This window comes from Capricornis sumatraensis, chromosome 1, assembly GCF_032405125.1.
Source record: "Capricornis sumatraensis isolate serow.1 chromosome 1, serow.2, whole genome shotgun sequence".
NCBI lineage: Eukaryota > Metazoa > Chordata > Mammalia > Artiodactyla > Bovidae > Capricornis > Capricornis sumatraensis.
The window spans coordinates 175577476-175594058 of NC_091069.1; the positions used below are offsets into that span (position 1 = coordinate 175577476).

Consider the following 16583-nt stretch of genomic DNA (forward strand, 5'->3'; position numbering starts at 1 on the left):
AGAGACTGACTGAGGGGGAAGTTGGGTCTTGTTCTGATGGACAGGGCCAAGTTCCCTCCATGTCATTTGACCCAAGGCCAAATTATGGTGGATATAATGAAGATAATGGCAACCTTCTTCAAAAGGTCCCATGGCACTGCTATACTTGGTGCCCCCCCACCCCACCCCCCCACCGTGCAGCAGGCCACCACTGACCCATGCCTCCACCAGAGACTTCTGGGCAAGTCTGGGTCAGTCTCTTGTGGGGTCACTGCTCCTTCCTCCTGGTGCTCACAACATTCTGCTTGTGCCCGCCAAGAGTTTGCTTCCCAGTCCTGTGTAAGTTCTGGTGGCTCTATGGTGGGGTTAATGGCGACCTCCTTCAGGAGGGCTTATGCCATACCCAAGGCTGCTGTACCCAGCCCATGTGGCAGTCCACTGCTGACCCATACCTCCTCAAGAGACACTCAAACACAGTTCTGTCTCAGTCTCTGGGTCCTGGTGTGCACCAGGTATGTTTGAGCCCTCTGAGCAATCTCTGGCGGGTATGGGGTTTGATTCTAAATGCAATTTCGCTCCTCCTACCATCTTGCTGGGGCTTCTCCTTTGCCCTTGGACATGGGGTATCTCCTCAAAGTCACTCCAGCGCCTACCATCTTGCTGGGGAAATAGCTGGAAAACAATAGAAGCGAAAGGCGAAAAGGAAAGATATATCCATTTGAATACCCAGAGAATACCGAGGGGAGATGAGAAAGCCTTCCTCAGTGATCAATGCAAAGAAATAGAGGAAAACAAAAAAATGGGAAAGACTAGAGATCTCTTCAAGAAAATTTGAGATACCAAGGAAACATTTCACACAAAGATGGGCACAATAAAGGACAGAAACGGTAGTTGAGCTATTGTAAATCCTGAAAGATGATACTGTAAAAGTGCTATACTCAATATGCCAGCAAATTTGGAAAACACAGCAGTGGCCACAGGACTGGAAAAAGGCAGTTTTCATTCCAATCCCAAAGAATGCTCAAACTACTGCACAATTGCACTCATCTCACACGCTACTAAAGTGATGCTCAAAATTCTCCAAGCCTGGCTTAAACAGCACGTGAACTGTGAACTTCCAAAAGTATAAGCTGGATTTAGAAAAGGCAGAGGAACAAGAGATCAAATTGTCAACATCTGCTGGATCATGGAAAAAGCAAGAGAGTTCCAGAAAAACATCTATTTCTGCTTTATTGACTATGCCAAAGCCTTTGACTGTGTGGATCACAATAAACTGTGGAAAATTCTGAAAGAGATGGGAATACCAGACCACCTGACCTGCCTCCTGAGAAATCTGTATGCAGGTCAGGAAGCAACAGTTAGAACTGGACATGGAACAACAGACTGGTTCCAAATAGGAAAAGGAATACGTCAAGGCTATATATTGTCACCCTGCTTATTTAACTTATATGCAGAGTACATCATGAGAAACGCTGGACTGGAAGAAACACAAGCTGGAATCAAGATTGCCAGGAGAAATATCAATCACCTCAGATATGCAGATGACATCACCCTTATGGCAGAAAGTGAAGAGGAACTAAAAAGCCTCTTGAAAGTGCAAGAGGAGAGTGAAAAAGTTGGCTTAAAGCTCAGCCTTCAGGAAACTAAGATCATGGCATCTGGTCCCATCACTTCATGGCAAATAGATGGGGAAACAGTGAGAGACTTTTATCTGCAGTAATTTTGGAGCCCCCCCCCCCAAATAGTGACTGCAGCCATGAAATTAAAAGACGCTTACTCCTTGGAAGAAAAGTATGACCAACCGAGACAGTATATTAAAAAGCAGAGACATTACTTTGCCAGCAAAGGTTTGTCTAGTCAAAGCTGTGGCTTTTCTGGTAGTCATGTATGGATGTGAGAGTTGGACCATAAAGAAAGCTGAGCAATGAAGAATTGATGCTTTTGAACTGTGGTGTTGGAAAGGATTTGAGAGTCCCTTTGCTGCAGGGAGATCCAAGCAGTCCATCCTAAAGGAAGTTAGTCCTGAATATTCATTGGAAGGACTGGTGCTGAAGCTAAAACTCCAATACTTTGGCCACCTGATGCAAAGAACTGACCATTGGAAAACATTGAAGGCGGGAGAAGGGGACGACAGAGGATGAGATGGTTGGATGGCATCACTGACTCAATGGACAGAATTTGAGTAAACTCCAAGAGTTGGTGATGAACAGGGAGGCCTCACGTGCTGCAGTCCCTGTGGTCTCAGAGTCAGACACGACTGAGTGACTGAAGAGTTGCTGTAGTAACTTGATGGACTTCTCAGGTGGATGAGTGGTAAAGCATCCACCTGCCAAGCACATTCAACCCCTAGGTCAGGAAGGTTCCCCTGGAGAAGGAAATGTTCACCCGCACCAGTATTCTTGCTGGGAAATCCCATGGACAGAGGAGCCTGGACGGGCTGCAGTCCATCCAGTGATGGAAGAGGTGGACACAACTTAGCCACTAAATAAGAAAGTACTTGACAGTTTTTATTTTAAACTCTATATTTGTGCTAAACATTTCGTGAGTAGGTTGGATTTGGCTTCCTAGCCCTTACAGTATCTTTAGACAAATCACTTCCCTTGTTTAAGTCTCATTTTCTTGATCTGTAAAATGTGGATAACAACACTGAACCTCAGTGTTTGGTCCCATGATAACAATAACTCTGAACCTCAGAGCTGTTGAAAGGCTTAAATGAGATAATGTGTATAAAGTACTTGGCTTGTTAGTAGTATTTATTGGAAGCTGCCATAGTTTTTCAAGTAGATAGTACAGTTAGGATCTGGGATTTTTAAAGCATCTTGGATTTGAAAGATAATGATATGCCACTTATCAGAAGGCTTCTGGAACAGCAGAATTTAAAAGGAAGGAAAAAATGGGGTTCTGGTTCAAGATGGCAATGTAGGCTAATCTTGAGCCAACCTCCTCCCAGACATGCTGAGTCTGTAACTACCTGTGTAAATTTCCTCTTGATAAAACCTAAGAGCTGTCTGAGCACTGTACATTAAGCAAACAAGAAAAACCATCTTGATATTGGGTCCTCACCCCTGGTGTGGAGACGCAGATGCAAAGTGGAACTCAAAACCCAGAGCTTTTTCTGAGGAGCAAAGGGTTTTAACTACACATCAGGCATCCCAACTTTTTTAAAACTTGGACCTGAGAGATGAGCCCCAAAAACATCTAGCTCTGAAACCCAATTGGGCTCGTGTCCACAAGACTCACAAGACTAGTAATCTGAGACTTACCTGGCTCAGGGCCCAACTCAGAGGCAGCCTGTCCTCAGACTTGAAGTAAAGGCTCACTGCTAATATTTAAGAGTTGATCTAAGGGGTAGGCATCTAATCTAACACATACCTCCAAGAGCTTGTGGGCATTCCCTCCAGGGATGGAGACCAGTGGGCATCATCTTCACGCTATCCCTTTGCTGAACTGCTGATGAACACCATTATCTCCTGGAAGGAGTGTTTACATGTCCCCTGATATTTGCAGCTGCTGCCCAAGGAACACCCCTTGATTACTGGGCTCTGAAGGTCAGGAGATCTTATGTTTGGTCCCATGATAATAAGAGCTGTAGAGACAGTACTTGGCACCCCCCAACACTGCACAGATAGCACCCACAAAGAGGGTGTGTGAAAGAGGCCTGTGGGGCAGATATCTAGTGGCCCTGTGGAAATCCTCTCAGGGAAAAGAGGCTGTGGACACAATCATTGTGCTGTCTCTCTGCCACATTCCAGCTCACTGTTATCTCCCAAAAAGGAACTTACTTACATCCCTGATTGGGACTCTGGTTTTTACAGCTTCCATTGAGGGATATATTTGAATGGGCTGATTCTTGTGACCAGTGAGGGTTACACTTGCAGGTTTCACTGAACTATCATCAACAGAGAGGGAGTTCTTAAATAGCCACCACCCCTAGGACACAGCAAGAGGCAGCAGACCCAGGAGCTCAGCCTTTGTGTTAAAGAGGGTGCTTTCAGGAGCGCATAATCTGCTGGACACCATCTTTGTGCTCTCCTTGTGCCTCACTGCAGCTGTCATCACCTAATAAAGAACTTACCTGGGGGCCAGCAGGGCTTAATGCTTGCAGTCCTGCAGGACTGTGTATTTGCAAACTTCAAAAGATTTTGCCAGGGGTGGAGACAAAGTGGTAAAGTAGAAGGACTTAAGCTCACCTCTCACAAAAACACCAGAGTCACAACTAACTGCTGAACAGCCATCAACAACAAAAAGACATGAACCTACCAAAGAAGATATTCTACACCTGAAGATAAAGAAGGAGCCACAAATAGATGGTAGGAGGGGTGCCTATACCTTAATTAAATCTCATACCTGCCAGGTGGGTGATAAATAAATAATTACATCGCAGAGGTTTCCCATAGGAGTGAGTTCTGAGCCCCACGTGAGGCTCCCCAGCCTCCTTTTCCTGACACTAGACAAGGAGCCCCAGAGTATTTGGCTATGAATAGAGGCACAAACTGATACAAGAAATGTCTAGTGAAAAGCTGGAGGACTTCCCTGGTGGTCCATTGGTTTCGATTCTGAGCTTCCACTGCAGGGGTCAGTGGGCTTGAGGGCAGCAGCTCCATAGGACTGGGGAAACAAACTCCACTCTTGGGGGGCACACACAAGGTTTCACATGCACTTGGACCCAGAGGAAAGCAATGACTCTATAAGAGCCTGGGACCGACCTACGCATGGATCTTGGAGGGTCCCCAGGAGAAGGTGCAGGTTGGCTGTGGCTCACTGTGGGGGCAAGTTAACTGGTGGCCAAGTTTGCAGGAAATATTCATCAGTGTGAGCTCTCCCAGAGGTCACCATTTTGGCAAGGCCTGGCCCCAACAACAGCCTGTAGGCTCCAGTGCTGGGTTGCCTCAGGCCAAACAACCTGCAGGGTAGAGACAGACTCAGCCATCAGCAAACAGGCTGCTTAAAGTCCTCCTGACCTCACAGCTACCTGGAAACATACTTCTCGAGATAGCCCTGCTCACCATATATAAGACCCAGCTCCACCCACCAGTGGGCAGGCACCCATCCCTCCCACGAGAAGATCTGCATGACCCCTGGAGCAACCTCAGCCACCACGGTATGGACACCAGAAGCAAGAGCTACAGCAGTCCTGCAGTCTGAAGGAAACAGACCACAAACACAGAAAATCAGACAAAACCAGATGGCTAAGAAATGCATTCCAGATGAAGGACCAAAACCTAAGAACAACAACTGAGTGAAGATAGGCAATCTACTTTAAAAAGAATTCAGAGTAATGATATCAAAGTAAAGCTGATCCAATACCTCAGAAAGCATGGGGGCACAAGCTGGTGCAAGACGTGTTTAATAAGGAGCTAGGAGACTTCCCGGGGGGCCCAACGGGTTAGAGTCTGTGCTCCCAGTGCAGGGGTCATGGGTTCGGTCCCTGGTTGGGGAATTAACGATGCATGGTATAGCCCAAAAGAACAAAAAAAAAGCTTTTAAGAACAAACAGATGGAAAATGCATAGAAATCAGTAGCAGATAAATGAGGCAGTAGAACAAATGGAACAAACTGAAAAGTTAGTGGAAATCATTGTGTGGACGAGAAGGAAGAAACATGAAGGAGACCTTTGGAACAATAGTAAATGCACCAACATTCACATTATATGGTCCCAGAGGGAGAAAGAGAGAGAACCTTAGAAACCATTTTAAGAGAGAATGTCCAAAAACTTTCCCCAAATGGGAAAGGAGACACTCAAGTCCAGGAAGCACAGAGTCCCATACAGGATAAACCCAAGGAGGAACACACTGAGACATTAATCAAACTAAAGAGAACATATTAAAAGCAACAAATAGCATAAAAGGGAATCCCCGTAAGATTATCAGCTGATTTTTCAGCAGAAATTCTGTGGGCCAGAAGGGAGTGGCATGATACGTTTTAAATGATGAAAGATTAAAAACCTACAACCAAGAATACTCTACACAGAAAGGCACTTATTCACGTTAGAGAAATCAAAAGCTTTACAGTATTCAGCACCATCAACACAGCTTTACAACAAATGCTAAAGAAACTTCTCTAGATGGAAAAGAAAAGGCCCCAACTAGAAACAAGAAAATTATGAGTGGGGAACTCACCAATAAAGGCACCCATAAAGATAGGGAGTCATCCACATACAAATCTGATATCAAAACCAGCAGTCATGAAGAATGCAAATGTAAGATATTAGAAATGCATTTGAAATTGAGACTAACAACTTAAAACAATTTTGTGTGTGTGTATATATATACACACATACATATATATATATATATATATATATATATAGAGAGAGAGAGAGAGAGAGAGAGAGCTATATAAAACCTCATGTTAATGGCAAACCGAAAATCTACAGTAGATACACACAAAAGGAAAAGGAATCCAAACACAACACTAAAGATAGTCTTCAAATTACAAGAGAACAAAAGGTGGCCTATGAACAAAAACAAATCCAAACCAATTAACAAAATGGCAGTATGAACATACATATCAATAATTAAAGTATAAGTGTAAATGAATTAAATGCTCCAACCAGAAAACACAGACTGCTTGAATGGATACAAAAGAATAGAAGTTACTACAGACCCCACAGAAAGTCAAAGGCTCATGAGAGACTACTACAAGCAATTATATGCCAATGAAATGGACACTCTAGAAGAAATGGACGAATTTTTAGAAAGATATAAGCTCCCAGGACTGAACAAGTAAGAAACTGAAAATATGAAAGACCAACCACAAGTACTAAAATTAAAGCTGAGTAAAAAAACTCCCAACAAAAATCCATGACCAGATGGCTTGGCTTCATAGTTGAGTTCTATCAAATTTAGAAAAAGTTACCTGCCCTTCTGAAATGATTCCAAAAAAACTGCAGAGGAAGGAACACTCCCAAATTCATTCTATGAGGCTGCCAATCACCCGATACCAAAATCAGACAAAGATACCACAAAAAATTAAATTACAGGCCAGTATCCCAATGAACAGAGAAGGCAATGGCACCCCACTCTAGTACTCTTGCCTGGAAAACCCCATGGATGGAGGAGTCTGGTAGACTGCAGTCCATGGGGTCACTAAGAGTCAGGTATGACTGAGCAACTTCACTTTCATGCATTGGAGAAGGAAATGGCAACGCACTCCAGCGTTCTTGCCTGGAGAATCCCAGGGACGGGGGAGCCTGGTGGGCTGCCATCTATGGGGTCGCACAGTCGGACATGACTGAAGTGACTTAGCAATCCCAATGAATATAGGCACAAAAATCTTTAACAAAATACTAGCAAACTGAACCCAACCATATATTAAAAGGATCATACACCACGACCAAGTGGGATTTATTCCAGGGATGCAAGGGTTTTTCAGTATCCACAAATCAATCTGTAATGTGACACCTCAACAAACTGAGAATGAAAACCATATGATCATCTCAATAGATGCAGAAAAAGCTTTATGATGAAGACTCTCCAGAAAGTGGGCATAGAGGGAACTACTTCAGCATGTTAAAGGCCATGTATGACAAAATCACAGCGGTGAAAAGCTGAAAGCATTTCCTCTAAGGTTGGGAACAAGGCAGGGATGTCCACTCTTGCCACTTTTATTCAACATAGATTTGAAGGTCCTAGCCGTGGCAATCAGAGAATGAATCTAGGTGCTTAACTGGGACCCCCTTCTCTCTGGGACGCTGATAAGTCTTGGCACACCCTCAGTTACCTGGAGCTATTACAAATATAATAGGCTGCTTTGACAATCAGAAGATCTAAGAAACAACCAGGACCTAGGGAAGGGTTGAATGACAAGGTTCATCTCCTACATGAGGCTATTCCTTCAAGACTGGGGGAGACAAGTGTTTCATCTAATGCATAGAAACCAACCCAGAGAAAAGCAGAATGAAGAAACAGAGGCATGTGTTCCAAGTGAAAGAACACGATAAAAGCCTCAGGGGAAAAAACCCTAATGAAATGGAGATAAGTAATTTACCTAATGATGAGTTCAAAGTAATGGTCATAAAGATGCTTCCCAAACTCCTCTTCAATAGAGGTGGGACATCCTAGTCACAGAGCTGAGGAACACAGTAGCATAACTGAAAATACCGTAGAGTGGTTCAGTAGGAGACTAGGTGGAGCAAAGGAACTTGAGGAAAAGGCAGTGGAACTTACCCAGTCACGACAGAAACCAAACAAGGAAAAAGTAAAGATAGCTTAAAAGACTTACGGGACGCGTCAGGCAGACTGACGTTCTCATAATCGGAGTCCCAAGAAGAAAAGATAGAGAAAAGGCTAGAAACTTACGTGATGAAATAATGGCTGAAAACTTCCCTATTCGAGGGAAGGAAATGGACATCCAGACGCAGAAAGCCCAGTGTTCCAGATGAGATGAGCCCAAAGAGACCCACATCAAGACATATTATAATTAAAAACACCAAAAGCTAAAGATAAGGAGAGAATCTTATAAGCAGCAAGAGAAAAACTTCTTATATACACATGACCCCCACCATGAGACTGTCAGCAGATTTTTCAGCAGAAACTTTGCAGATCAGAAAGCAGTGGCATAATGTAGCAGAAGTGTGAAGGAAAAAAAGCTTGTAACAAAGAACTCTCCCTGGCAGAGTTACTCAGAATTGAAGAGTTTTCCAGATTAGCAAGTCTGAATGAGTTCAAGCATAGCTACACTGGCTTTACAAGAAATGTTAAAAGGACTTCTTTAGGCTGAAAAGAAAGGGTGCTAATTAGTAACAAGAAAACTTAGGAAAGAATGTTTCACTGAAAAAGCAAATATATAGTCAAGGTAGTGAGTGCATCAACCCAGAGAAGGCAATCGCACCCCTCTCCAGTACTCTTGCCTGCAAAATCCCATGGACAGAGGAGCCTGGTAGGCTGCAGTCCATGGGGTTGCTAAGAGTCAGACACGACTGAGCAACTTCACTTTCGCTTTTCACTTTAATGCATTGGAGAAGGAAATGGCAACCCACTCCAGTGTTCTTGCCTGGAGAATCCCAGGGACGGGGGAGCCTGGTGGGCTGCCGTCTATGAGGTTGCACAGAGTCGGACACAACTGAAGCGACTTAGCAGCAGCAGTGGATCAACCACTTAAAAGGTTGAGTCAAAAGTAGTGAAAATAATTACAACTATAGAATTAATAGCTAAAGAACATATAAGACAAAAAGATGTAAAATGTGGCATGAAAAACATAAAACTTTGTGGAGGGAATGAACATGTAGAGATTTAGAATGTAGTCAAACTTATCAACTGAAAATAGAATATATAATAAACCACATGGAAAGCACAGTCCTGTAGCAGACAAGCAGAAGATGAAGAGAAAGGAATCTAAGCATACCACTAAAGAAACTCGTATGCAAGTGGAAGAAAACAACAGAAGGAAGAATAGAGACTCAGTAGATGCAGGAAAAGTATTTGACAAAATTCAACATCCATTTATGAGAAAGACTCTTAACAAAGTGGCTATAGCGAGAACTTAACATAAGTAAGACCACAGCCAACATCATACCAAAAAAGGTGAAAGGTTTTCCTCTAAAATCAAAAACACAACAGCAGTGCCCACTTTTGCCACTTTTATTCAAGTTAGTTTTGGAGATCCTACTAAGAGAAATTAATCAAGAAAAAGTATAACAAAAAGTATCTGAATTGTAAAGGAAGTAGTGCAGCTGTCACTATTTTTAGAAGACATATTACTATATATAGAAGCCCCGCAGACTCAAAAAGCTGTTAGAACTAATACACAGATTCACTTAAGTTACAGGATACAAAGTCAAAAACCTGTTGTATTTTTATACACTAACAATCAGAAATTAAGAAAACAATCCTGTTTACACCTGCATCAGAAAAAATACCTACAAGTAAATTTAACCAAGGAGGTGAAAGGCCTGTACACTAAAAACCATAAGACAGAATCATTTTTTAAGGACAATGAGCACACAAAGAAATGGAAAGATATTTCATGCTCATATACTAGAAGAATCTTGTAAAGATGTCTGAATTACCCAAAGCAAACTACAGATTCAGTGTAATCCCTACTAACAGTCCAATAGCAGTTTTCACAGAAATAGAACAGAGTCCTAAAATTTCTTTGGAATCACAAAAGGCATCAAATAGCCAAAGCAGTCTGGAGAAAGAATAATAAAACTGGAAGCATCACACTCCCTGATTTCAAATTATATTACAAAACATAAAAACAGATACCTAGATCAATGGAACAAAATAGCCCAGAAATTAACCCACACATACATGGTCAATTAATTTTTGAAAAGAGCCAAGAATATACAGTGGGGATAGGACAGCCTCTTCAATAAAGTGGTGTTGGGAAGACTGATTAGCCACATGCAAAAGAATGAAACTGGACCACTGTCTTATACCATACACAAAGCTTAATTCAAAATGGATTAAAGCCATGAGTGTAAAATCTGGAACCATACAGTTACTAGAATAAAACATATGTGGTAATCATCGCTACATCAGTCTCCTCAATGATTTTTTAAAAATCTGACTCCAAAACAACAAAAGCAGAAATGAACAAGTGGGACTTCATCAAACTTGAAAGCTTCCACAAGGCAAAGGAAACCAGCAAAATAGAAAGGCGACTTACTGAATGATTGTTCCCTGGTGGCTCAGATGGTTAAGAGTTTGCCTGCAGTGCAAGAGACCTGGGTTTGATCCCTGGGTTGGGAAGATCCTCTGGAGAAGGAAATGGCAATCCATTCCATATTCTTGCCTGGAGAATCCCTTGGACAGAATAGCCTGGCAGGCTATAGTCCTTGGGGTCACAAAGAGTTGGATACGACTGAGCAACTAACACTTTCACTTACTGAATGATAGAACATATTTCCAAATCATATGTCTGATAAGGGGTTAGTGTACAAACGTAAAGAATTCATACAGCTCAATAAAAACGACAGAACAATCAGATTAAAAAATTGGCAAAGGGGATTTCCCCGGTGGTCCAGTGGCCAAGACTGCATACTCCCAAAGCAGGGGGCCCAGGTTTGATCCCTGGTCAGGGAACTAGATCCCACATGTCCCAACTAAAGATCCCACATGCCCCAACCAAGACCCAGCACAGCCAAATAAATAAAAATAAACAATAGGTAAATATTTTTTAAATTGGCAAAGGATCTGAATAGACAGTTTTCAAAAAGAATACAAATGGCCAAAAAATGCATAAAAAGATGCTCAGCATCACTAATCATCAGGAAAATGCAAAGCAAAACCACAATGAGATACCACCTCCCACTTGTTAGAATGACTACTATCAAAGCTTTTTCTCTATGATCAGAAACAAAATAAGGATGCCCACTATCACAAGAAATAACAAGTGTTGGTGAGGATGTGGAGAAAAGGGAACTCTCATGCACTGTATGTGAGAATGTAAATTGGTGCAGCTCCTATGGAAAACAGTATGGAGGTTCCTCAAAAAATTAAAAATAGAAAGACCATATGATCCAGCAGCTCCACTTCTGGGTATTTATCCAAAGAAAACAAAAACCCCGACTCGAAGAAATATCTGCACCCCCATGTTCACAGCAATAGTTACCACAGCCAAGACAGGGAAACCAGCTAAGTGCCCTTAGCTGGGTGAGCAGACGGAGAAGATGCAGTATATACACGCAGTGGAGTATCGCCCAGCTATTACAAAAGAAACTTAGGAGCTGTGACAGAATGGATGGATACCCTTGAGGGTACTATGCTAAGTGAGAGACGAATACTGTGTATGATCCCTTACATATGTAAGCTAAGAACCAAAAGAACAAGCTCATAGACAAAACAGATTGGTTGCTCCCAGAGTTGTAGGGTGGGATGGATGGAATGGATGAAGGGAGTCAAAGGGTAGAGACTTGAAGTTACAGAGTAAGTCATGAGGATGTAATGTACAGCTTGCCAAACTTGTTGCTGTTTGAAAGTTGTAAATCTTAAAAGTTCTTACCACAAGAAAAAAAAATTCTGTGGTTATATAAGGTAACAGGTGTTAACTAGACTTACTGTGATGATGTATCCAAATACTGAGTGTTTCCAAGTACATTCATAATGTATAATGTATCCAAATACTGAATCATGATGTACACCTGAAACTAATATCATGTGTCAGTTACACTTCAGTGAAAAAAATTTCTTAAAAAAAAAAGGCCGGAATTAAGAATTAGGATCTGTACATAATCTAAGCATTTGGTTAGAGTTGCAGGGAAAGCTTCACGCACGTGGTGACGGCCAGGGCAGATGCCTTATGAGGACTTTTGCAACAGCGTGGCACCGTGATTCTAAAATGTATACTAAATAGTCTTAAAAAATAAATAGTCTTCAATTGTGAGGTAATTTTTATTGCATTGTATTTAGCATTGAACCTTTTAGGGCAAAATAATTTTTTTTTTTTTGGATACTGTTAAAGTGTAAATGCTCTAAAATTAGACATCAAAAAGGAATTGGTGAGCATGTTTCCATTGTGGAGGTCTCTGGCCAGTTTAAGAGTCTCTTCATCTGCCTTTATTCAGTTGCTGTGTAGAAGGGGCATGGTGAACAAGAGCATATTCCTATTTAAATCAGGTTAGATACTTCTCAGAAAGGTGACGTTTCAGGTTTTTTTCATTTTCTGTATTAAACAGACTTCTGTGTGTTTGTAGGTGATAATCTCGGCCAGCAGTACCACAGCCCACAAGAAGTCATCAGCAAACGGGGCTCCGATATCATCATTGTGGGCCGGGGCATAATATCATCAGCTAATCATCTGGAAGCAGCCGAGATGTACAGAAAAGCTGCTTGGGAAGCTTACTTGAGTAGACTTGCTGTTTGAGCCCCTTGGATATGCTTTTGGGGTGGCCCTGAAGATAGACACATGGACTCCTAAGATGCTACTGGCTTGAAGCAATAAGCAGCCTTTAATCCTGCTTGGATTTTTCCACGGGTCCTATGTGGAACTGGAGTTACCACAGTCTACAGGAAATATTTAGTGACTTATGATCACTGCCCTGTCACTATAATCAGTTCAAGATTTCTTTTACTGAGACTGATGTTGGTTAGGCAATCAAACCCTATTCTGTTAGAATGTCACATTTGAGGACTGTGCCCCCCGCCTCCCCGCCCCACACCATCTCCAGGTCAGACCTTTTGATTCTTTTAACTGCCGTGAGACAGAAATTTTATGTCATAAAGAGCCTAAAACCAGTACATTTCTGTGCCCTTTATTCTGTCTAATGTGGTACCCTAATAATATGTAAATTTTAGCCATTCTGCCTAAAAGTAATAGTCCAGGTGTCTAAATGGTGCTAGCTCCCAGCACTGCTACCGCTCACTCACTGGAGAGGGCCTGCTGGGGAAGCAGGAGATGAGCCCCTGAAGCCTGTGTCTGGCTTTCATTTCAACATGGAGATGGCTTCTCTATTACAAATGGAGCAGCTGCTCTTTCATTTATTTCAAAAGACAACAGTGTCAAGAGGGCTCAGGTTTCACTTGGAAGTTTGTCAGAAGATCCCACGTGATTGTCCCAAAGGGCATTGCTAGAAAGGGATGTTAGCCTTCAGATTCAGAAATAGAAAGGAGCCCAGCAACAGAGTTGAAGTTGGTAGTGACAACTACCTTGGGTTTCCACAGTGGTGGGGCTGAGCACATCCACCTTTCCTCACACATGCGGCAGTTAGGCAGCCCTCTTATTCTGGCCACAACTGCACTTTTTCCTAGAAATTCTCAGTTTCTGGATGATCCCTGTTCTCCAAAGAAATTGGTCTGTTCAGGAAGCATCTTAGAGGGGAGTGAAGGATGTGGGCTCAGATGATCATTTTGAAATGGCCCCATTTAAGGCTTATCTTAGAGTCTAATCTTAATCGCCTCTGCCCTAAAGTCCAGTTCAGCTTCAGGCCGAGGTGCTGCAGCTCCAGAGAAGTCCCCTCTGGGAAAGGGAAATGGTCACAGAATAAGGTTGGAAGGAAATGGAAGAGGTGTGACCTCGGGGCTACTCTGGAGGAGCTGAAAGTTAGGAATTGTCTTCAAAGTCTTGGTGACCTCTAGGCTGAGAGGCCTTTGCAGTGATGCGCTGAGATTCTTGCACTGCAGCACACATCAGAATCACACAGAATCTCATTCAGCCAGATGCTGGCCCAGCGCCAGTGTTTCTGACTCTGGGTAGTTCTAGGACAGGACATGAAAGTCTGCACTTCTAACATGTTCTCTGGCAATGCTAATGCAGGTGCAGGGAGCACACTAGAGCATCACCGCCCTGGTTCGTCACATTTTTCTTCTGCAATAAGACGGTCTTGGGGTCTCCACCTCCTGCTGAGAAACCCACTCCTGCCGTAAGCAGTTCTGGTACTGAAGTTCACTCAGGGCCCTTCTCAGGGGTAATGAAGGGAATTCAGGAGCATAAAGAACGACCTGGGCCCCGCCATCAGAGATGGTTTTAGCAGACAGGAGATGAGGCCTGGAAATCTGCATTTGTAACAGATACATCAGGTGATTTTGATGTTTCTCAAGACTAAGCCCAGCGTAGACATTCTGGAATCATAAAACTTTGAAGCACAGATTGACTAAGACAAAGAAGAATTTGGCTGTCCAGGACCTGTGAGGGGGCTCTTCAGCCTAGAAGTATTTTCGAGGCATTTTTGACAGTTCAGCCCTTTTGTGGTCAAGGAGTATTGAGAACACCTGGCAGTAGTGAAGAATGTGGGGACAGTCCTCACAGGGCGCCCAGGACAACATCTGTGAATGATGGGAGTGGGCGGTATGAGTACTGGCCTCTTCCTCCACTCCAGGTGATCAGTACAGCCAAGGGCAGCGGATGTGTGTGCTGCAGGAGCCTCAGAACCCTGGTCCTCTCCTCAGGTTAGAGCTATAGGCGTACAGACACTTCACAACCCACTTGTGAGCAACACAGGCCCAGGGCTCAGACCCAGCTCACTCTCACCCATGCTGATGTGGACCGTCACCAGTCTCTGGAAAGCGGGCACCGGACGGTGCCGATGGCAGCCTGAGGACACATAGCTCACACTCACCTTCTGAACCTAATGCTGCTGGGTTCACGCAGGCAAGGCCCAGAAGCACCACCACAGTCTGCCAGGATCGCGAGAGAGGAGGACAGGTACGGGTTACTGTCTCCTTTGAGGTGGGTGGACACAGGAGCAAGAGTGGGGAGGCTCAGGCCTAGGATGCATGCTCGTGTGTGCGCGCATCAGAGCACCATCTGGATGGCCTTTGCTTGAGAGGAGCTGAGGTTTCCGACAGCCCGTTCTGGTCACCGCAGTGCTGGCCCATAGATGCAGTCTGTGGGCCTCCTACCAATGATAGGACTGCTGCTACATGAGGGTCAAGTGCTGGCTGGGGGGTGGGGGTGGTGAAAGGGGACGAAAGAAAGTACCTGAGGAAATCCAGCAACCAGGGGAGGAAAGCAAAGAGAACCACCTGTGATAGGTGTAAGCTCTAAGAGCGCAGGGATTTCACCTTCTCAGTGCGGTAACTGGAGCAGGCCCAGCAAGTGCTTCTGAATGAAAGTGAGCATACGGCCTTCAGGGGAAGGGGGGCTGCCACAGGAAGCAGACCCACTACAGGATAACAAGAAGAGGATGACAATTTCTGTGTGTTGGGGGGCCCTGGTGCAGGGTGGGGGTCGCTGAAATGAAGATTTCTGCCTTGATTTGAATGTGAAAATTAGGTGGAAAAGTTTCAAGATGGTATGATATTGAGAACTACATCTCTGGGCAGGAAGGTCAAGTGGAAGATATACCAAAATTCAAAACAAAGGGACAAAGAAATGGAAATAATGAGGGAGTAGATGAGAGGCTTAGAGAACAGATTCATGAATATAAAGAAGAAAAGACAATGTAAGGACAGGAAGTAATTATAATTTAGGAAAGTTTCCACAGTTATGAAAACACTTGGCATCTGCAGAAGCAAAGGGCCCACTAAGTTCTAGGCGGGTGTTATGGACAAAGGTATATGCCTGGGCACATCCTGTCAATATGACTGAATTTCAAGGATGGAAAATTTTATATGTATCTAGAGGAATAATCCCTTGCAAAGGGAGGGAATCAACTGGGCTTGAGAAAGGCCCATCACAACCAGGAATCCTGAGCCCAGCCAGGTGATCCATCCAGTTGTGGCAGCCTGGCTGTGAGCATTCATGGTGCACCTCAGTGCTCTGATTCATGAAAAGGCTCACTGAGGGAGGCTGGGAGTGCACAGGTGGGCAGGGGAGGAATCTGGCAATATTGGGACCAGTCACCCACTGATGCAGTGACTATATATATCCCAGAATCTTAGGAAACTTGAGTTTGAGAGCTCTTTAGAGGTCATCTAATTTGATCACCCCATTTCACAGATAAAATTGAAGCCCACTGGAAAACGACTGGGCTTCCCTGGTGACTCAGAAGGTAAAGAATCCACCTGCAATGTGGGAGACCTGGGTTGGGAAGATCCCCTGGAGAAGGGAAAGGCTACCCACTGCAGTATTCTGGCCTGGAGAATTCTATGGACTGTATAGTCCATGGGGTTGAAGAGAGTCAATTTATTGAACACGGAGTGAACCCGATATACATCATCCCAGTCATTAAGTAACTTACTAAAGGTTCAAAGGTACTTCCATACCATCCTGAGACACAGCTA

At 43.7% G+C, this 16583-nt stretch overlaps 1 protein-coding gene across 1 annotated transcript in view; it reads left to right on the plus strand.

The window, feature by feature from the left end:
* UMPS (uridine monophosphate synthetase) overlaps nucleotides 1–13134 on the plus strand; it is a 45557-nt gene extending 32423 nt beyond the window's left edge. The window contains exon 6 of the mRNA XM_068975154.1: nucleotides 12617–13134. Coding sequence (XP_068831255.1) covers nucleotides 12617–12786 — 170 coding nt within the window. The 3' untranslated portion in view covers nucleotides 12787–13134. The remainder of the gene's footprint in view (nucleotides 1–12616) is intronic.
* Nucleotides 13135–16583: the final 3449 nt, after the last annotated feature.